The sequence below is a fragment of the Solanum pennellii genome, chromosome 3 (assembly GCF_001406875.1).
Source record: "Solanum pennellii chromosome 3, SPENNV200".
In the NCBI taxonomy this organism is placed as follows: domain Eukaryota; kingdom Viridiplantae; phylum Streptophyta; class Magnoliopsida; order Solanales; family Solanaceae; genus Solanum; species Solanum pennellii.
In genome coordinates this window covers 69,884,833-69,906,914 of record NC_028639.1, presented here as the reverse complement: position 1 = coordinate 69,906,914, position 22,082 = coordinate 69,884,833, and the positions used below count along the sequence as shown (strand labels likewise).

The following is a 22,082-nucleotide window of genomic DNA, read 5'->3' as shown; positions in this document are numbered from 1 at the left end:
AGAAATTCAAGTGTCCAACCGCAAAAACGTTAATATGGAAATACTTGGCCCGGCCCGATAGAATTAAAACGAATCAAACGGATTCCGGCCACAGTTTTAAATCACACTCCAAGAAGATTCTCACATTGTCCCGAAAAAGCAGGGAATCGATCATGGCGACATCCTCCGTTTCTAGGGTTCCGGCAAAACCAGCGTCCGCTTCTTCTGTACTGTCGACGCTCAAGGCCTACTTTATCCCTTTTATACTTTTCTCTACTTCGCTCTTCTATCAACTAATCGTGATTCCTCGTGCCTTCCCTCGTTCGCATTACGATGGTGACTCCACACTCTGATTAATTCATCATGATTCTGTTTCCAAGATGCGTTCCACGTTTTTCTCATTTCTTGAATTAATTGGCTTGATTCTTGTAGTATTGGGTGTCAGAGCTCATAGTTCAATTGAAGAAGTCAATCAGGCATATGAAAAACTCTCTTCAAAGTGGTATCCCCTTTTCACTGGCATTCTAATGTTAATAATAGGACAAGTTCTTGATTATCTTATCTTGCCCGTCAGTATATCTTTCATGTTTCAACACTAAATTATTTTACTACTACAAGATTTCATACTTATCGCAATTTTTGGTTAAGTAGCTAATATATTAAAATTCTCATTGACAGTCAAGTTGTATTTAAATGTTCGGAACCAGTTTTCAAGAATAAAGATATGTTGAATAACTTAGTGACATATATAACAACATACCTAGTGAAATCCCACATGCGAGGTCTGGGGAGGGTAGAGTGTTTACAAACCTTACCACTACGTCGTGGAGGTAGAGAGACTGGTTTCCAAAAGACCCTCGAGAACTTATTGATATATAACAAAGAAAATTGAAAAAGATATAACTTACTCTAAGGGGTTTTCGATATTTGTACTCTGTAAGTAGAGCATGAACATTTCCTGGTTGAGTTTTTTTCTGGTAATTGAGTGGTTAGTCTACCTTGTTAAGGGGTTCATGTCTCATTTAAGCTTTTAAGGGTGCCAAGTGGGCTCCAAAACCTTACCTTTAGGGTGTGTGGAATTAACCTCATACTTTGTACGGTATATCCATCATGTAGGTGTGCTGATTTTGTTGTCATGAAATTTTGTAGATGCTCAAATCTTGTCTAAGTGTAGAGGTCTTATCACTCCCCTAAGAATACTTTGAAATTCGGTAATGGGCCTTGTTAAAATAGCTGTTCTGTTTGGGTTGGCCTTTGTGTTATAGTTAAACTAGTTCAGGCGGAAATGGTAGTTTGATACCGACTATGAATCTTCGCTTTTGCTAATATCTCGTGGATCACACATCACCAATTGTACTTGTAATCCTTGTATATTGTGCTAATTTTTCTTTTACTCTGTACTATTGCATTTTAGACAATCAGCATCCTTGCCTCTTTTGCTGATGGGTTCACCATAATCTTTTGAATATTTAATCCTGCACCCTCTTATGCAGATAGTTCTTATTTACACTAATCTTTCTCTAACTCATTCTACTCATCCCGAATGTATTCTGCTCAATTTGAAAGTCACTTAATCGATAAAACAAAGCTCCACTATGCCACCTCTTTGAAAATTTGAACTTATGGAAAGAAAAATAAGGGTGTGTGGGGTAAGGAGGAAAATATTTTCTAATTTTAATCATGTTTTGTTGGTCAAAATAATTGGAGAACATTTTATTTGGGAAAATAAGTTCCTTAAGGAACATGATTTCCCTTATAGAAGTAGGGAAAACAAGTTGCATAAATGACATTCTAGGTTTATTTTCTCCTCCCGACCCACCCGACCTCCACCCCTTGATCATCCCAACTTCCCCATTTCTTCCAGCCGCCATAGTATTTTGCTTAACGACATATAAATGTTGTTGGGTTAATATTATCTTGATTTCTTTCCAAACACTAGAAAGTAAGTGAGAAACCTACTTGGCTTTTAAGAAACTTTTTCTTGGAAATCAATTTCTGCAGAAAACATTTTCCTTCATACCAAACACACCCTTATTCCACTCTACCGTGCTTATAAATTATCCCTTAAGCTAAGCGAAGCGTAAAATTTCATAATTGATGCTTGGTTTATAAATTGTAACTTGAGAATCCCGCTTCATACTTAAAAAAATTGTAACTTGACGTGTCTTAGGTTTCCTGTTGGTGGTGGGTGGAATAATTGGTCTATGCGGTTTTGTGAAATCCTCACCTTGTGATCTAGCTTTAGGGGGGGTTCAGTTATGCTCCACCTTTCTTATCAATGTGTGTTTTAAAGAATTTATTCCATTGTTTGGCTAATAAAATGAAAAGGTCCACCAATGACTTGGTATGTTTTTAATAGGGAAATTATGGAAAATGGCAAAAATTACAATTTCTTTATGGAAAACATCTGTAGTTTAAAATATTATAATAAGCAGTAATATGTTGTTATTATAGAAAACCCTCACCCCCCCTCACTCCCTCTCTCTCTATTTTTCTCCCTCTCCCGCCAATAAGAAGATATCCATTCAAATGTATTATGTATCAATTGTATTGAGATTTTTGTATTTTATTTCAATTATTTTCGAAAAATTGTATTTTGTAAGTTTGTATCAATTATTTAGACGAATATTATATGAATTCATTCATCCACTCTGTCAAATGTATTTGTATCCAATAAAGAGAGGATGAATACACTTGTATTTGTTGTATTTCGAATATAATTTGATACAAAATAAATATAGAATACTTTGCAAAATAAATGCAAAATACAATCCTCTCTCGATCTCACTGGCCTCTCTTCTCCCTCTCTCATTCTCGCCTCTCTCCTCTTAATACGTATTCATTTTGATACAAATCAGTTTGTATTTGTATTTTTTCCTCCAAAATCCGCGAAAAAATACACTCTCTCCTCCCTCCTCCCTCCTCCCCTAACATTTTGCTATTATTAGTAATTAAGCAAATTATAGCTATAGAGTCCTATTTAAGGCCTAATGTTTGTGTTTTTGAAAGTTTTCACTTTTTAATATCCCTTTGCTGGATGAGGTTTAGTTGATATGACTTCATGGACATTATATGGTTGCTTTGTATGGGATATGTACAAAATGTGCTTAGAATTTATTGCACTTTCACTTTTCCACTTGCACATCTTTGCTATCAAATCCAGTATTTAGCACGAAAAAATGTTGCTTTGGATTTGTTTGTTGGATTATATTTGCTGGAAATAAAATTGTATTATATACAGGAGTTCAGGTGTTGAAGTTCCTTCTACCGTTGATTTTATCAAGGTTAGTCGTCAGTAACTTATTTAACATTATTTTGCTATACAGTGAATGGTGCATTTCAGCTTCCTTATATGAAAACTGAAGCATGATAAAACTCACTTGTGGTTTTAAAAGGAAAAAAAGTATCATCTGTATGCCAAAAAATTTTCTGGTGACTAATGTCCCTTATTTTTTTCTTGATCTTCTGATAGCCGCATAAAGGCAAACGTATTGTGAAAGTTCATCCTATTTTTCAGATCTGCATTTTCCGTTGGCCTTGATCTTATTAACATTCTAAAGCAAGGCCCTGATCTTGTTATAGCAATGGAGTCAACGAACACCCAATATCTTTGTTAACTTAAACAAGATACATGCTTACAGATTGTTTTGTCCTTAGACAATGGTCTTCAAAGCTCAATTTTTTTTCAATGTTGAATTTCCTTGGTCTCACCAATTGACCAACTTTCTGCTTGCTGTCCTACAAAATTGAAGTTAGAGTGCATGTGGTATCAAGGTGTGCACTTAATGCATATCTTTATTCAGTTGTCCCACTAAACCATTCATCATTCTAAGTTTGTGGTGGAAGTACGTTTCTTTTAAGTTTGTGGATGGATTTGAAAACTGGACAGTTAATCGTGAAGGGTAGTGATTTTGCTTAATGGTTTCAGATAGTTGACCAACATTTAGCTAGCACGAGTTCCCAATTTTAAGTCTCTATTGTAGACTCTACATTATATGATGGGTGACTTAACATGCCTAGAAAAAGTGGATGTAGGTTATGTGAGGGTACACATAACCATTTTGGTGGCAACACAATCCTAGTTTAAGGCTTTCTCAAAAAGTCTATGGCATGAATGAAGGGAAAACTTTAGAAAACCAGGCTTATTAATGGACAAAAATCTAAGAAAAAAGAAGGTTGCATTGCATTATATTTCTTCTCATGCTGTTGGATCTCCCTAGTCGTTTCACATTTTCTTTTGATTCTAACACTAGTTTGTTTGCTTTTTGAAAAAAAATATTTTCTTTTACTTGAAAGATTATTTCATATCAACCATCCAAATATTGATAGATTCTTTATCTGCTAGCTTCTTGTCATTATGTTTGTTTTCTTATTGCTGGCTCTTGCATTCTCATTGCCCTTAACCATGGGCATGCAGTTAGATCTGAAATACACGTCGTAGCATTTTTTCCTGGTGACATCGTATGTCCTAGTTGCCGCCATTTCTGTGATTAGAGGTCTTGATATTTCTATTTTGGATAGCTATGAAGTGGTTAACTTTACTTTCCTGTTGCTGGCTTCTTGCACCACCTAGCATGACCAATTTGCCTTCTTTTTTCTCCATACCAAGAATTTTCCCCATATCATGATCATTGCATGATTGTTTCACAGGCTCGATATGCTTTTGAGTTGCTGACAAATAAGATTTGGAAAAGAGACTATGACCTATACAGCATTGATGAGCAATTTGTAAGTTTTCTGTTCTAGTTTGTACAGATGATTTAATGTTATCAGTTCCAAATAAAGCAGATGATTTAGTACCAAAAATGGGAATCTGTACATTCTTCAGATTCCCTATTAATGTGTTCTATTTATGTTTTAATGTATTTATTCTTTCCCTATTCAGCATGTTGTTGAAAAGGCTAAAGAGCAGTACGTTGGAAGAAGTATTTCAGAAATCACCTTTCCTCTCCTGGAGACAATTTCTATTGGTTTGTAAACTACTAAACACCTCTTTAGATAGACTTTGCTAGGCAAGCACTTGCCCCGGCGCCATTCCCAAACCCAACAGAAATATAAACGAGGGATAATATGATACTTCATGTGATTTTAGTGTAGTTTCGATTTGTTCTGTCAAGAGTCATCATCTATGTTTATCTGATGCTGTTTCAAAAAATGTTTATCTGATGCAGATTTCTTTGTCTTTTCTACCTTAGATCCTGAAGACCACCATGCTGTTGATGTCATCAACTCCGAGAATTTTCTATCCAAGCTTGGAACTGATAAGGCATTGCTAATTCAGGTTAACTATGTGTGGCCAAACTGGTTTTCTTGTTCAAATGCTAATGTATCTACTAGTTTGTGCTTTCACTATTCACTCCCCTGTACATGGAGAGTTCCATGCATACTGTTGTATCTACTTGAATGTACTCCTTCATTTATACATCTGGGTGTTATGAAGTGCATTGCCAGATATATTGCTCAATGACATGCCATGAAACTATTTTTGCATGATGAGCCCGTGTTACTAACTTAGCTTCATATCTGTCGAATAGTTTCTGAGAGCTGTATAATTTTTTTCCATTGTTTAGTTTCTACTTTTTCATTTAATTACTCCTATGATGGAACACTGATCAAATTCTTGTCTAGATTTTTTCTCCGGGGAGTGCACGATGTGCTCAATTTTCAAACAAATGGAAAAGAATTGGTAAGGGTTTGAATATTCTTGCAGACATTTATTCTATCTGTATCTTGCTATGTTATTTGGCATATTTTTCTTTTACCCTGCTAATATATTTGGTGTATTTTTCCCTTTAATTCTTCTGCCTTGTATCTTCAGTTACTTTGCTAGATGGGGTCGCAGATACTGGAGTTATTGATATTGCTGATGTTCAACTTGCCACATATCTAGCTGAGAAGAGACCTGGTGGACTACCATATTTTAGACATGGAAAGTATTTTAATTAAAAGAATTTGATTACTGTCATTCCTCCAAAATGCTTCAACAGAATAGTGTAGCTGTTATATAGTATTCTGCTGAAATACAACTTGAAACACACTTGACGGAGTTCATATTTATGACTGATATTATGTTCTTCTAGCCAATCATCTACAGACGGGTGGGATTCAATTGTTAACATATAATAAGTAAATATATATATATATATATATATTTTGGATTGAGTGAGATAAGAATTTGATTGCCTTTATGTGGTGTTCGGAACTTGACTGCAACACCTGACCAGTAATGGCTGCTCTTAGGTTCTGAATCATGTATTCTCTAAATTCATCAGAGGGAATATGTGTTATACTTAATATACTATAGCTCATTGAATTTAGAAAAGAGTACATATGAGATGACAATACAAAAAAGCCTTTGCACTAGTAGATGATCTGGAGACATTTAAACTGAATTGTCGGGGCAATGGCCATGTCATGAATCTCTTTCTTAGATGATGTATTGTGTAAATCATACATTTACGTTCAGTGGGGCATGCATTAAGTGCAACTAGTAGGAGAAGAATTTTTGATACACTAATCTTCTGCACCACTCAGCTCACTAGGTCTAATTTTTGGCACTAAGATGAAGGAATCAAGATTGACTGCGTAAGCAGTGTCCAGGGAAGGGCCACAGCTCGAAGAGATTGAATTAATCAGATAGTCTTTTTACTTCAGTAATGTTCATCTAGGACTTGTCCTTTGTTTTTTTGCTGCCTTACAATTTTTGTAGGGGTCATCTCATCCACCAAAATTGAATTGGGGTTGCAGGAAGTTCATAATGCTTTTATGGATTAATTGACACGGTTGCATGTAGTTCCCACATTTCTTCAACCCTTTTTAATTTGACTTATTGCCTCACTTACAGGAATTCCAGCACTTGTGGCTTTCCCCCCAGGTTGTAGAAGTTTAAGGTGCATGTCTAGGTGAGTTTCCTTTTCTCACCGGTCTTCAGGTTATTCTCTTGCCATGCTGACATGTTTCTTGATTAACGTTTTTTGATGAAATGTTTCTTGATTAAAGTTCAAAACTAGAGTGTGGACTCACTTTGAATTAAATACAATTTCCTGCTTATTGTATTTTGCTAATGATACTTCATTATCTGGTTAGGTATGACGGTGAACTTTCCGTTGATTCAGTGACCGATTGGGTTGCAATGTCCATTCTAAGTTTGCCTCGTATTCGGTACTATTCGAAGGAGTCAATGGTAAAATATGTGATTTACTGATTTTAGCTTTCATCTTATGTTCTATTCTGCTCTCGTTGCACAATTAGACTGATGGATGGGTTAGTATGTGAGAGAGAACTGAAATAGCAGGTTCATCAGATTTTAGGAACGAAAACTTTAGCTAGCTTGTTTTCTTGGATTTGAGAAATGTCTTTCTTAGTATTAGAGAAACAATTTGCGTTTGACCAAATTTTCAAGGAGGTGGTTTTAGCGTCATATTATGGTGAGGAAAAGATGGGTAAAGATTCACTTTTCCATCCATATTGTTTTAACCGATAAATCATTTTAAATATATATTATGGAAGACTGTGAATTTAAATTCTCAATTTTATTTAACTAAATTTGTAAATGAATAAAAAACATATATAAAAAATGTATCTATAAATATATTTAAGTGAAAGTAATAATTGGAATATTTTACTTAATATTCATATGATTGGTAAATCTATACATCTTACATAATTGTTATTATAACACAGATACAAATAGAGAAATTAAGAGGGATAGTTTGGCAAGTATTCCTGAAAAATTAGCTTCCGTTTCTTCTTGTGCTTCAGAGAAGAAGTTATAAATTTTCGATTCCAGTCCGAAGCATGAAAGTGGTTTATGCTACTACTTAGAATACCTTTTTCCCTTAAAAAAAAGGTTAGGCGAAACTCCTTAATTCTTCAAAATAATTACTTCTTTCAAAAAATAATAAGCATTCCTCATCTCACAAAAAGCTTGGTCCAACAGGCTAACAGACAAACATATTTTTCTAGTTGTAAATAATGAGTTTTTCCACTTTCACATTCTTATATCTGATAACTCCTAAATGATCAATACACATGTAAATGTTGTGCTTAACTTATTGAAAGACGAACAAGCTTTGCATGCAATAAAGTATGGTTTGATATTTGACTAGTTTTACATATTCTGATTCACAGTTTCTTTTTAATTTCAGGCTCAAGAATTTCTGCTGAAAAGCAAACCTCACAAGGTACAACTTCTTACACCCTTCCCAACTAATTCAGTTGTTAAAAAGAAAGAAAACAAAGTGATGAGAGATAGCCAGTTGCTGCAATTATAATTGACTAGTTTGATTAATATGCACACTAAAGTATCCTTAATGAGTTACAATAGATGTTTTGGGGATATTACTAATCCAATGCAGAAAGTAAAAGAAAACTGCATTAATACTTTCTATCTGTGGTGTAAAGAAGAGGGTATAGATGAGGTAGAACAGCCAGTAGACTTCTTAGGCTATCTGTAATTATGATTACTTGCACTGTAATTTTTTTTGATGGTTGACAGCATACCTACATTGCTGAGGAATATAACTTTACCTTGCTCAAAAAAAAATATCCTTAATGAGTTACCCTTATATTTACCTTCTTCTTGCATATGGTGGTCAGTCTGGAAGGAAAGAAACAATAGATGTTTTGAGAATATTACTCCCTCTGTCCCTATTTAGTTGTCCATTTTAGAAGTGACACACATATTAAGGCACCAATTATTATCATAGGTTAGTTACAATTTTACCCTTAACTTAAAAGAATATGTAACTCCCCAAGTATAATAAATGTATTTTCTGCTTCCAAAAAGCATGCATTACAACTTAGTAGTACTGAAATTTTCTAGAATTAAATAAGGGCATCTTAGGAAAGAAATTGTTGTCTTTCTTGATTTGTTAAAATGGACAAGTAAATAGGGACAAAGGGAGTCCTAGTCCAATGCAGAAAGTAAAAGAAAACTGCATTAATACTTTATATCTTTGGTGTAAAGAAGAGGGTATAGATGAGGTAGAACACCAGTAGACTTCTTAGGCTATCTGTAATTATTATTACTTGCACTGTAATTTTTTTGATGGTTGACAGCATACCCACATTGCTGAGGAATATAACTTTACCTTGCTCCAAAAAAAAAATGTATACTTAATGAGTTACCCTTATATTTACCTTCTTCTTGCATATGGTGGTCAGCCTGGAAGGAAAGAAACAATAGATGTTTTGAGAATATTACTAATTCAATGCAGAAAGTAAAAGAAAACTGCATTAATACTTTATATCTTTGGTGTAAAGAAGAGGGTATAGATGAGGTAGAACAGCCAGTAGATTTCTTAGGCTATCTGTAATTATGATTACTTGCACTGTAATTTTTTTGATGGTTGACAGCATTTCCAGATTGCTGAGGAATATAACTTTACCTTGCTTAAAAAAAAAGTATCCTTAATGAGTAACCCTTATATATACCTTCATATGCATTTATGCTAATAATATTTTTAGAGGTCATGACAATGCAATCATCAAAGGTCACATTCACGTAGTCCTCTATCAGTGTAAAACCATCTTGAAGAGCATCCTGCTGTTAACTTAAATTATGATATGCTAATGGCTTTTGTTTGTTAAAATATTGGGATGTTGCTCAAACATTGCCTTTGCTAGGTTACCAATAAGTTCTGTAAAGTTTTGTTATAATGCAATCACCTTTACTAGGCCGTTTCTTCTTCTGGAATATATCATTGTTTAAAAATCTAGATCCCAAAGCAACACTTTTCAATGTATGCTTTTAAGTTATTCATGTATTAAATCCTGCATATATGTATAGAATTCAACATACATAATACAGTCTTTGGTTTGCAATTTAGAAACCCCTATAACTAATACGGGGCTGTTTGGTTACTGGTTAGAGTTATGCAGGTATTAGCTATGTAGGGTTTAGTTATGCAGGTATTAGTTATGAAGGCTTTAGCTATGCAGGGTTTAGTTATGCATGTATTAGTTATGCAGGGTTTAATTATGCAAGTTTAGTTATGTTGGATTTAATTATGCGGGTGTTAGCTATGTGGATATTAGTTATGTAGATATTATTTAATTACGTAGAGATTACAATACATGAATTGTTAACTATTGAATAATAAACTTGTTGTAAATTATTAATATATGTTATTTACAAAATAATAATGCATGCTAATAAAATGTGAAATATATTGAATAATATATAATGTTAATATTTGATTAACATATGTACCGTTAAAAAATATACAATCAATTTTCTAATATTAAAAAAATATTTATATTTGCATAAATCAATCAAAATGGTAAGTATATAAAAAGAAAAAAAAAATCTATATATGATAAGAAATAAAAACAATACATGTTGAAAGGAAACAATAAAGTTTCTAATTAAAAAAATAAAAGAAATTAAAAGAAATAAAAATGATCTAAATATAAAAAAGAAATAAAAACAACAAACTTATTTATAGGAAAACAATAAAATTTCCAATTAAAAACGATAAAATAAATTAATAGGGTAAATATGTAATTTATCACTTTAATACATGTATAACTAATACCCACATAACTTATTCCACCTTCTATCCTGCATAACTTTATACATAGATTCCCTCATAAGTTATGTTGGTATTAATTATATAGGACTACAAAAATGCAACCAAACATGGTATAAATTATATTGACTTTTATACCTAATACAAAACTTCTACCAAACATAGTATAGCAAATGCAACTTTTTATACATGAATAAGATGTCTCTTATACAGTAACCAAACGGCCCCAACATGTATAAGTTATGAGGGAATTCATGTATTATTTTATGCAGTAATAACTAATACATGAAACTAAGCGCCACATAAAATAATACATAAATTCTTGCATAATTAATCCTTGTATTACTATTCCCTGCATAACTCTAGCCAACTACCAAATGACTCCGTATTATTTAAAATTAAAGTTAAAATAAATACCGACATTCTGTTAAAAGTTTACCAGCCTTCTGAAAGGAAGAATATGCTTAGCTACTAGGTCCACTACTCAGTTTATATAAATCCTGGAAAACTATTGGTCGAAGTAGAAATAACTACTTTCTAAGATTTTGACAAAATGGGACTTGAAGCGAACTGCTTCTTTGAAGAGAAGTGCACAATTCACGACATTAAAAAAGTGCCTAACATATGAACTTAGTACTATCTATCAAAAGTACTTGGAATAAACTAATTTCAATATTCAATGTTACCGCTTGTTAGGATCACTATTGAAGGGCACACTTCTATGAAACACATGGCTCATCCATGAAACTAAAGCTGAAACCCAGCTCCTGAAAGGAAGAATATGCTCTAACACTAGATCCACTACTCAGTTGATATAAATTCTCTGACAACTATTGGCCAGCATCAAAATACTTGCTTGGATTTTCGGCAAAATATTGAACATCGTAGATTTTAGGGTTTAAATTCCGGACTGTAAGACAAACTTAATCATCACCAAAATAGACGAAAATTTATATCATTCTAAGAGATTTGGCCAAACTTAAACGTTGGAGATGATTGTGGGAAGAAACTTCCTTTTCCTAGAAACTGAGGGGTTGTTATACTCTCTGTCATGAGTTTTAGTATTTTGTATTGGATTGCTGCATACTCACATTATATTCAGTCTAGCTTGACTAATTTTATTTTAGGCAAGAATACACCCATACACCCAGCTTGAACATGTGCGGATATTTTTCAATTGTCATTGTCATCGTTAGTACCTTGGGTTCTGCCATGTGTACTTGTCTTAGCTTGCTTATGTAGAATTTGACAAGTTTCTTGTTTTGCTCAATGATAAGGTCAAGGTCATTTTCTTCTCTCAAACTGGAGAGCGGGCAACTCCATTTATACGTCTGGCTGCTAAGAATTACTCAGCCTATGCTACATTCGCATTCGTGCTATGGCAGGAAGGAGAATCTTCATTGTGGTGGAATATGTAATGTACACTAGTTTTGGTGTTTCTTCTACCCTCTATGTTGTGTATTATTCTTTTCCCTCTTATGTTAATTTTTCTTTCTGTCTTCTTTTGGTGGGAGAGGGGTGTTGAATAGGCTCTTGATTTCCTTTTCTTTTGTCCTCAATTATTCTCCCTCTCCCTTCTTTATCATCTCTCATAGCTTCACTCATTTCCATTATCTTTTGGTTTTCCTTCATTGAGTGAATGTTGAACAGCTTGGAAGTTGATTTTGTGTGGTGAACAGTTTAAGGTTACATAGATCTAAAGAATAATAATAAAACATTATTGGAAGAGAAGACTTATATTACTAACTAGAAGCTCAACTGTGATATCATTCTTAATCTTAGTCTTGCTTTGGGTACAAAACTACTTTACGTGCATGCGTTTGATTGTTATAACATGGAGAAAATAATTACTTTCTAATATATTTCCTGAATTATGAATATATCTGGTTCTGGATCAAGTGTGGATATTTTTTTTCTGGGTATAATAAGTTGTTGGTGTTCAAACTTGTTAAAAGTTACTCCCTCATCTTAAATGAATGATATTATTTGGAGTATGAGTTTCTAACTATACAAGTATCTGATTTTGAACACGACACATTGAGTATGTTTTCTTTTCAAAAAGGGCAAACGAGGCATATTACCAATTTTCTTTTTTAAAAATAAATAAATTGGACTATCTGATTTTTATTTAAAGAGAAGTGTTGTCAAGGACAAACGTTCTTGAGTACCCAATTTAACCATGTCATGAAGAGAGTATTTCTCTTTATTTTCTTATATTATTGAATTTGTTTGATTTTTTTATTTCTCTTAGTTTATCTTTTTTATTTTTTTTATAACTAGTTCAGTATCTGTTGTTGATTCCAACTTTTAGTAGTTTCTCTTTATCCTAAATTGTAAAGAATGCATAGGTCAATAATTCTCCTAACATTTTCCACATTCGTTATAATTTGTCTCGTTTTGGACTTAAATTAGAGTAGGTAACCTGATTATATTATCTTTAAAGGATGTCGTCTGTATCTACTTCTTTATTTTCAGCTTTCTTGCATATTAATTTCTCCTGGCAATTAATCAGCTGGGCCTCAATTCCAGTTTTGTTGGGCTGGACGTGAATCCCCTGTCTTTTCTCTATATAGCCGATCATTTTATTAATTTCTTCTTCTTATCAAATTTCACAAATAGTATTCCACATATACCCGGAATTTTATATCTGTTAGAAACCTGGTTGCCTTTTTATCACAGTTCAACCGATATGTGAGTGGGGATGTGTACGAGTAATCTTATAAATAACGTTTTTTGTTGTGGAGAACCAAGCATCTTCACAGATTTGAAGCCTGCAAATCTTGTTTTTCATAGTTTTGTACTTGCTATATGTCTACAAATAACAGAGTTAACCTATAAAAGGGCGGCAACAGAGTTTGATCATTGATTGCTATGGACAGGTGTCATTAAGTAGTACCTTGAGGTACTCCCTTTTTAAGTAACCTTGAAGTGCTTCATAATTGATCTATTTAGCTATTAACAGAGAAAGACATTATGTTGATTGGATAGGCAAAAAAGACTATTGACCACTGCTAGATGGAACTTTCATGACGTGATTTGAGTAAGCTAATACATGTTGTCCAGGCAATATTCTCTTCTTGTATGATTGGTTCCTCTTCCATGTCTAATATTAAAAAGAAAGGGGGCTATAATTTTATGTGAATGCAAAGCTCTTTGATGTGAAATGCATAACTTTTATCTATTTATGACTACTTTTTTGCTCTGCTCCCATGATAAATTTTCACTCAAATATTTTGTGATATGACCTATTGTCCTATCTATACAGGTTAGGGGTCGAATCTGCTCCTGCCATTGTATTTCTAAAAGAAACAGGTGTCAAACCTGTAGTTCATCATGGCAAGTTTATTCCCTCCTTATTTATTTCATACTGTCATAACTTCTGCTGGCTGTGATAAGTGATGTCTCTAAGATAGCACGCTAAAAAAATGTACATGATTGTAGGCTCTGTGAACAGTTCATTGTTTGTGGATATTATGGAGAAGAATAAATATCATGGTACTTATCTTTTCTCCCTTTTACCAATGTTTTTTGCTATTTCGTCAGTTTCATAAATTTTTTTTTTTTTTGAAAATGGTAACTTAGTTTCATAAATTGTTTGATCTGATATGTTTGTGCTGGCTAGTTATTTTGAGATTTTAGTATATACATTCCAGTCAGCCAGGTTTATTTCATTCATGTTACTGTAGTGGTTGCAATCATAGTGTAAATTTGGCGCAATAGATTGTTTTAGCAAATTCCCCCCTGAAGTTATCCTGTTTATCCTTGTTGAATGTTGTTGGTTTTTCCAGAATCAGTAAAGGAGAATACCTACTTCAAACTTCTCATCATCACTTTTTCCATAATGTATGGAGTGTTTATTGCTCATTGATTTCAAATATAGTTCCTCCAAGTAATACCACTTCCCCTAGATTTCTTTTTGTTGACTAAGGCTTAATTCAACAAATTATCATTGTGGCTAGAGCTAGCAGTAGTCGAGTGAACATAAAAGACAATATAAAATTGAAGTATTAAAACAATTGTTACATCCTGCGTTGTGCATTTGCCTATGCTCTTTTAGAGTGTCATAAAATGGCTCTTGAGGGATAGATAGTAGTTAGTACTATGCACTCAGATGCAAAGAAGGAATTATATTTCATTACTAGCTAATTGAGGTATAGTTATTTATGTGACCTCTGTAGTTACCGTGGTAACTCCTTATATATTGTACACATAAATGTGGCAGCTCTTTTTTTGATGAAAAGGTATGGGCATAGTTGTGGCAATTTAGCTGCTTCAAATTTGTTCCCATCTTCTGCACAAACTGGTCTAGGAATTTTCACAACAGTCATGACATTGATAGTTAACTAATTCTACATCTATGCCTGAGTTGAAGACTACCAACATGCGTGAGTTGAAGACTACCAACATGCAAATTGGTAAAGGCATTAATAGCTTTCTATGAATGCATATCTGGTATCTTCAGATTGGCTTATTTTAGTTGACAACATGTGGAAATCTGAGTTCCAATATTTGTGTTGTGATCATAATTCAAGGATGATTATATTTTTGTCTCTGTCTTGAATTCTCCAATTTGGATGGAGAAAAACTAGATGCTGATTATTGTGCTGTAGATCATGATATAGAAATATGGAAAAAGACTTCAAAGATTGTGCCTCTGCTAGTATGTGTCTTACAATCTTTCCTGAAATAGTTTTAACACGGATCTTGCTGGTTTTTGTTTCATACTTGTTCAGTGCTTCCACAATTGAGGAGTATAACTTCGAAGGAATTGGGTTGTGATCCGCGGGGTTTTTCACGTGCTGGAAAGGATACCAAGATATGGTATTGTGTTGTTTTAGTCGGGAGGTATAGCCAGGAGCTCAATGAAATGCGTGAAGTAAGCTCTTTTAATAGTCCATTTTTCTTAATGAAAGCTTCTAGACTGTAATTTGGCTTTTCCATCTCAGATGTTTAGTTGATTTATCTTTCCATCTAGTTTTAGAAAATCTGTATGGAGATTAGCGGCAGGTGTAGTGTGATAATTGTGAAAGAGGGAGAGAGAGAGAAGGGGGGAGGGGAAACTCTATGTGTGTGAGAGAGAGATGTTGGCACTAGTAATACCATGAATCTGCCCGAGTAGGGCCCCAACAAAAGACCCAAGCCCATGAATGACATGAACTAATAAAGTCCTATTCAGCATATGTACCTTTCTGATGTTAATATAGCCATGCTGGACTACCTGGATCATACGGAATCTGCGTTGTGGGTTGCTAAGGATCACCTGATAATACGTAGAAGATGCTCCAACAATTAGAACTGTCTTAAGAATTTTATTTAGACAATCATAATTCATATTTAAGAACTTTGAGATGAAAGATTAATTAGAATTGGAACACTTAAATAAGATATCAACACCTACAATAATCTGTCCATAATGATGTCTACTTGTCTGCATCTTCATATAATTATATGCATTCTCCATTTTGTTGTCCTATATAAAAGCTAAAGATTTCTTCCTTCCAATGCATGTTCTGGTGAACTCCTTTAACCCTGAAATGTGGTTAGAGACTTCCCCTGGGGCCTCAAGCACTTCTCATTATGACCACCACTTACGTAGATTCATATGGCTCCAACAACGACATGCAAAAAATGTTAAATGCTTTGAATGTCTGTTACATTAGCTGATGGTGTAAATTATCTACCACATAAGACCATGCGCAGGATTCAAGAAACCCTTTCAAGTGATGGAGATTTGACTGCAGTTGATCAAGATCAGCCATCTGCACCGGCTCTGCTTGCACTAAAACAGAAACGGCTGACATTTGCCTGGCTTGATGGGGAAGCACAGAAAGTATGCACCTCTCTTCAAATTTTGGCATTGCTGTGGCTAAATAGTGACATGATTACATTTTCTGTAGCACCAGTGGTTTTTAACTTTAGCACCTTAATTACAGAAAAGCATGAATCTAGATTCTTTAGCATTTATTTTCTGGAGTGAATATCAAACTCCTACCACCTCTCATCTTTGATATTTAACTAGGAATCTTTCAATTACTTGTTTGTGCATATTTGACCCCCCATCTTAGATTCTTATAGTGTTTCCTGAAAATTTCAGTTCTAGGGCACTTCTGTGGATTTATTTATTCTTTTGCACAATTTTGGAGAAGGTGCATTAACAGATTACCTTGATGGTTTTATTTTATTTAGCTATTAGAGAATAATGGGTATAGAGGATCCATATTGCAGAGCTCCAACTTATTTCGGATTAGGCTTAGTTGATTGATTACTCGGTAGGCTCTAATGTCCTGTTGGCTTTTTTTGGATCCAAATGTTGTTAATCTTGAATACTCTTCATGTTCTGGAAACCTTTTTTTTCCTTTGTATAGTTGAGAGATGCTCCCTGAACTTGAATGTGAATCATATAGCTGACTTTCTTTCCCTATTATTCCTCTAATTCTAGTCTTTTATTTATATAATTTATCTGAGCATGTAAGTTTTGATTGGTTCTTATGTTTATGTTGGATGTCTCTTCTTTGTGCAAAGTTATGATTTTTTGCCATGTTGAAGGCTAACAGCTTCTCCGTTCTACAGAGTTACTGTTTCTTCTACATTAATTCAGAAAATAGTTACGAGACCTGTGGGCCGATGAGGGATATAACAGACACAGCACAACTATTCATTGTACGCTATGATAGGAATGACACAGAGGATGTTGGAAAACAGCCAACCAGCAAATTCTCAGAATTGTACAATGTTGAAACTGATCCTGCAGCTCAGCTTGTGGCAAGATACAGTGGTTCTAATAAAATTGAACAGGTCAGTAGACTGACAGAGATCCCCTTAAATACAATAGCAAGTCACATGATGATTCTGGTTATCTCATTCTCTTGTGATTTGAGTATAATCTCACTAGCTATAATTATATAGTGTTCCTTGACAGCAGCACCGACATATGTAAAACATCTTGTCCTTTGCTCTGTAGAGCAATTCTTTTGTCTGTTGAATACAGATTACAGCGTCTATAGTGGACAATATCAAAGTTGTTCCTTCCACGGGTCTCTTTGTTTCACAAAGTGATGAACATTCCTTCCAAAATTGCTTCTAGTTGAACATTAATATCTCTGGTTTTCCTTCCTAAAGTATTTACTTTTCCCACTGGTTTACCTTCTTCCAAAATACACATGTTCGCATGATACCACTTTTAGATAGTTACGCAAGGTCCCTCATAAAGATTATGAAAAAGCACGTATGTTGTGATGTCAGAAAAGCTGGTGAATTTCTGTTTTGAGCAACCCCTTGTAACCAACTAGGACATGCAAGACTGCCTCATTTATAGTCAAATGCCTCTTGCTTTTGGAACATGCAAGTAATATGCTTTACCAAATAACATTTGGCTCTCCAAACGTTTTCCCTGTATGGTATTTGACTGAGTTATCCGATTTCATGAGAAATAATCTAGATAAGAAAATATAGTTTATCCTGAGATTTGTTTGACTCTTCATTATCGAGCCAACTACTTGTACGAGAACGTTCATGATGATTATATCTAGATATTTAATGTATGGTATATTGGAATGACAGATCATACAATGGATTTCTGAGATTATCAAAGATGGTGACTCAAAGAATCTTCCTTCATTTGTAAGTTAATTTCCCAAATCTCTCTGTTCATACCAAAAGGATCTCGTTCTTATATTTTGGTTCAATGGTGTTTTGGATTTGAAATATGGATCTTATAAATGAAGCCCCTCCTTCAAGATTGTAAGCTCTATTCATGACAGCAGTTGCCAGTTGGTGTAGTTGATATACCAGAACTTTGCATGTGCAGAATTATTAACCCTTTGCTACTAAATCTATATGGAGATTGATCTATCATCTCTCACTTGGGTGAAATTATGGATACTAATTTGGAAGGTACTTTATGAATGTATGTGGGAGGAGTGATAGGAGCGATCTCCTTTAATCAATGCGGGACCAATAACATGAGATAATGATTTCTCATGTTATTCATATGTTGGATTATTGCAAGGATGTAAAATAGTGGAAACTCGCCTATTTCTGTATCTTTATATATACATTTTGTTGCAGAAAACAAGAACTCCTGAATTGGTCCCAGAGGATGCAGATTCCAGTTGGTCATCTTGGTCTCAAGGAACTGTTAGTCCTAGTAGAGGATTGATTCATTGGGTCAAAAGCTTCCTAAATAAAGTTCATGATTTCAGTGGCGATCCAAGAGTTGGACCTTTCTTGCTCCTGGCAGCACTGATCTCATTTGGTAGTGTTTGGTTTAAGAGAAGTCAGGTAGCTCAGTCAAGCGGGATTGATCATTCAAGCCAGAAATCCAATGAGCCAGAACGTTCAAACCAGCAGACCAGAGAGCCTGATCAATCAAATCAGCCAAATGCAAAGGTAGTGATAGGCACTTCCAGTTTGTTCCTGAAACGATCTTTTCTATTGACCTCTTTGGAAATTGACTTGGAGTTTTCCACGTTTGTATATTTTTGCAGGACGCAACCATGCGAAAGCGAAGAACTCGCCCAAGAAACGATCTCGTTCCACCTTCTATGACCGACGTGGACCCTAAAAATGCTTACCAAGTGGAGTTTTCAGATTCTGATACCGGCTAAATGGATTCAAAAGATTTGCAGGCTTTTTTTAATTAACACAGGGTAAAAGCTGGAATTGGTGTTGAGCGGGTGGATAACTAGCAACCACCTCCTTTACCCAACTGTTTGCATTTTAGGCTTCGATACCATGTAGTCATGTACATTGAGCTCGATAGAGTTTCTCGACGTGTAAACACATTTCCTCAGTAGTTTAGTTTTAATTTACGAAGGAAAGAGAAAATAGAGGCCAAGACATATGTCATGATACTGATTTAAAAAACTACCATAGTCTTATATATATATATATATATTTGCTTCCATTTTCTTTTCTTACAAATTATTTAGTTACGTCGAGTGTATAAACATTAATTTGATGAAATGTCTGACAACCATATGAGGGGCTTAAAATTTGATATAACAGGAAGTGTGTAATCTCATTGTTTGTCATGCAACAAAGGATACCTATAACCTTACTATTTTGGTCCCCTTTGTAGATGGTCCTATTAATAGCACGAGTATCATACAAATAAGAGTCACAACAGAAACAGAAATTTATGGTATAGCTTTCATCAAAAACTACGGATGTGTCTAAGAATCATATAACAATGAAAGAGTACTCTTGCAACAATTGTTGGTTACATTTTACCTTTTCGATCGAATAACTTCAAACCCCAGCTATTATCCTCACAATGTCTCATATGAGGAGCAATGCTAACTGTGTTATTACTTGCTGTTTTCTTCTTGCAGTCGTAGTAAGGGGGAGAATGATAACATGGCTCCAAAGACGTAGCTCGAAAACAAGGTGGATTATGGACTGTCCCTTCTTGAAACTTGTATAAAATCCATGGCTTCAAACCTCCAAGACTATAAGCCACATAACCAAAAGTAGACCATCCACTTGTAACCAATTTATCAGTTAAACTCAGCAAATATATTTCTGCCAAGGCCTTTCTGTCATGCATCAGCTTCTCAGTTTGTTGATGCTCTTCATGACTTGGCTGAAAAACACTAACAATCTCTCCTGTAACAGTAGGATTCTGCCAATACATGTTCCTAATCTCCTCGAAGTATCGTGAACTCAGAGATGTCATCAAGACGCTTATAGTCTTCGTCTTGCCAGAAGAATTGGCTACAGGCTCATTCAGGTTAACCTTTGGTAACAGATTCTCCTTTGTTGCGCAAGCTAATATTTGATTCAACACATACTTAAAATTGCTTACACCTAAACTGAAAACTCTAATTTGAATGCCTATTTTTTCATCTGCTTGAGCTAAATAAGCTTGATAGTACCTAGTAATAAGCCCCCATACAGAATTAGTTGGATGGAAAAGGTACCTACCCAAGAAGTGGAAGACAGTTCCTTTCTCTGGAAAAAGATTGTTTAACTCTTGCTCGAACGACGGGATCAAGAAAAGAGCAGGAACATAATAGTTATTTGACTTCACAAATAGCCAAGGGACTTTGTGGAGAATAGTTTGGTCAGTGTCACAGAAGAATAATTTATCTTGCACATCAAAGTCATGACATAAATGAAGGTAGAGGAATGAAGGTATTCTTGAATTGCCTGTGACATTATTTCTCACCATATAACCATAAGAATGTGGAGATTTCTTATTAAAGCTACTAAACTGATCAATAATAGGAAAATCTGGAGGAAGCAACCAAGAAACTTCAGGAAAAGGTTCACAAAATAGGTTATGCAAATTAGCTCTGGGGTCAACCAGAAGGACTCTATTTGTGAGTAGAGCATAAAGGAAAGCAGTAGCTAAGGTTAGTATTCTGTTCCCTAAACCACTATACGATATCCAAACAACGTAATTACAAACTGAAGAATCACTACTGTATTCACCGGACTTTATAAGGTTCACTGTTCTGTTATATAATTCTGTGTAAGGTCCGCATTGTTTGTGAAGAGCTTCATATCTTCTTAACCCCGAGATAAGATAAGAGGAAGGTTTATGCTGCAGAGATTTGCTATATAAGTGTGATTCATACCTACTCAAACAAGATGTTTCATCAAATCCAGTAGGAAGAAGACCACCAAGTAGTTTATCTTTTGGCACTGTCAGTGGCTGCAGAATATCCTTTTCAGATACTGTGGATGGAAGAAAGAAAACGAAAAGAGTAAGATTACTACACAATCTCAGTAGAACAAGCAAGTATTTTCTCTGCATCAGAAATGTTAAATTCCATGAAATGGAAACTTCTGTTGCTTAAATTGCTCCTTTGTTTTAGCTTTTTTCATTATGAACATGTGAGTACATAATGAATGGCATGTCGTGTATTTCTATTCATAATGAATTCTATTTTCAACAAACTTGAATTGCAAAAGAGAAGAAATACTATACAAGTGAAAGGAAAAGCAAAAAGGTGGGAAAATAAAGAGGAAATGCAGCACCTTTTGAATGTTTAGCATGAAAAGTTCTAGCTTCAACCAAAGTCCACAAACAATCAGAAGGTAAGTCCCCAAAAAAGAAAGCTACTGAGAAAACAACAGTAAGAACTATCAAGAGAACAGCTATAAAACCCATGAGTGTCATTGGACTTGGACCCCATTTCAACTCTGAGTTCTTCAAAACAGCACCTGATTCGCGATCAGAAGAAACTTGCTGATCATTGAAGGTTTTCTTGGTTCGCTTCATAGTCACATGAATTTTCAAGGGGGTAGCAAGTAGAACTCAAAAGCTCTAGTTACAAATGTAGAATAACAGATTTGGCAAAGAGTTAAAAACAAATTCAATGGTTGGTGGATACATTATGTACCAATTAAATTAATTTCAATTTACTAGTGATGATTGCTTTCCTTTGTCTGCAAAGTGCAGATCATCTTGCCTCTATTGTTGTTTTCCTTTTTCGTTATACATGACTTCCAATGTTGTTCATTTGGGCTATTATAATCTTTTGATCACTCATAGAATGTTGGTCGAATTTGGACAAACATGATACTTTGAGCTTGTGTTTTTATATTCGACACCAACCCCCTGGA

General features: G+C 34.5%; 2 protein-coding genes across 2 annotated transcripts; one reads left to right on the top strand and one right to left on the bottom strand.

Annotated features, from left to right (window-relative positions):
- Nucleotides 1-62: 62 nt before the first annotated feature.
- LOC107014817 lies at nt 63-19,416 on the top strand. The gene is made up of 20 exons (XM_015214913.2): nt 63-315; nt 412-481; nt 3,221-3,263; nt 4,630-4,707; nt 4,865-4,949; nt 5,175-5,260; nt 5,608-5,665; nt 5,798-5,908; nt 6,824-6,881; nt 7,066-7,162; nt 8,127-8,162; nt 11,789-11,925; nt 13,777-13,847; nt 13,953-14,006; nt 15,245-15,387; nt 16,201-16,341; nt 17,082-17,306; nt 18,072-18,131; nt 18,579-18,899; nt 18,998-19,416. Exons 1-20 carry the CDS (start codon nt 153-155, stop codon nt 19,115-19,117), a joined length of 2,157 nt encoding a protein of 718 aa, XP_015070399.1. The 5' UTR covers nt 63-152; the 3' UTR covers nt 19,118-19,416.
- LOC107014019 (galactoside 2-alpha-L-fucosyltransferase-like) lies at nt 19,228-21,898 on the bottom strand. Its single transcript, XM_015213886.2, has 2 exons — nt 21,495-21,898; nt 19,228-21,191 (listed from the first exon to the last, which is right to left on the bottom strand). Exons 1-2 carry the CDS (start codon nt 21,736-21,738, stop codon nt 19,732-19,734), a joined length of 1,704 nt encoding a protein of 567 aa, XP_015069372.1. The 5' UTR covers nt 21,739-21,898; the 3' UTR covers nt 19,228-19,731.
- Nucleotides 21,899-22,082: the final 184 nt, after the last annotated feature.

What these genes read in the sequence shown, in the direction of transcription:
- LOC107014817 (XM_015214913.2), top strand. Translation starts at nt 153, where the DNA reads ATGGCGACATCCTCCGTTTCTAGGGTTCCGGCAAAACCAGCGTCCGCT. An exon ending in ATAAGGCATTGCTAATTCAG is followed by an intron (nt 5,261 to 5,607) that starts GTTAACTATGTG and finishes ATTCTTGTCTAG; the next exon opens with ATTTTTTCTCCGGGGAGTGC. An exon ending in TCTTCATTGTGGTGGAATAT is followed by an intron (nt 11,926 to 13,776) that starts GTAATGTACACT and finishes CTATCTATACAG; the next exon opens with GTTAGGGGTCGAATCTGCTC.
- LOC107014019 (XM_015213886.2), bottom strand. Translation starts at nt 21,738, where the DNA reads ATGAAGCGAACCAAGAAAACCTTCAATGATCAGCAAGTTTCTTCTGAT. An exon ending in TCATGCTAAACATTCAAAAG is followed by an intron (nt 21,192 to 21,494) that starts GTGCTGCATTTC and finishes TTCCATCCACAG; the next exon opens with TATCTGAAAAGGATATTCTG.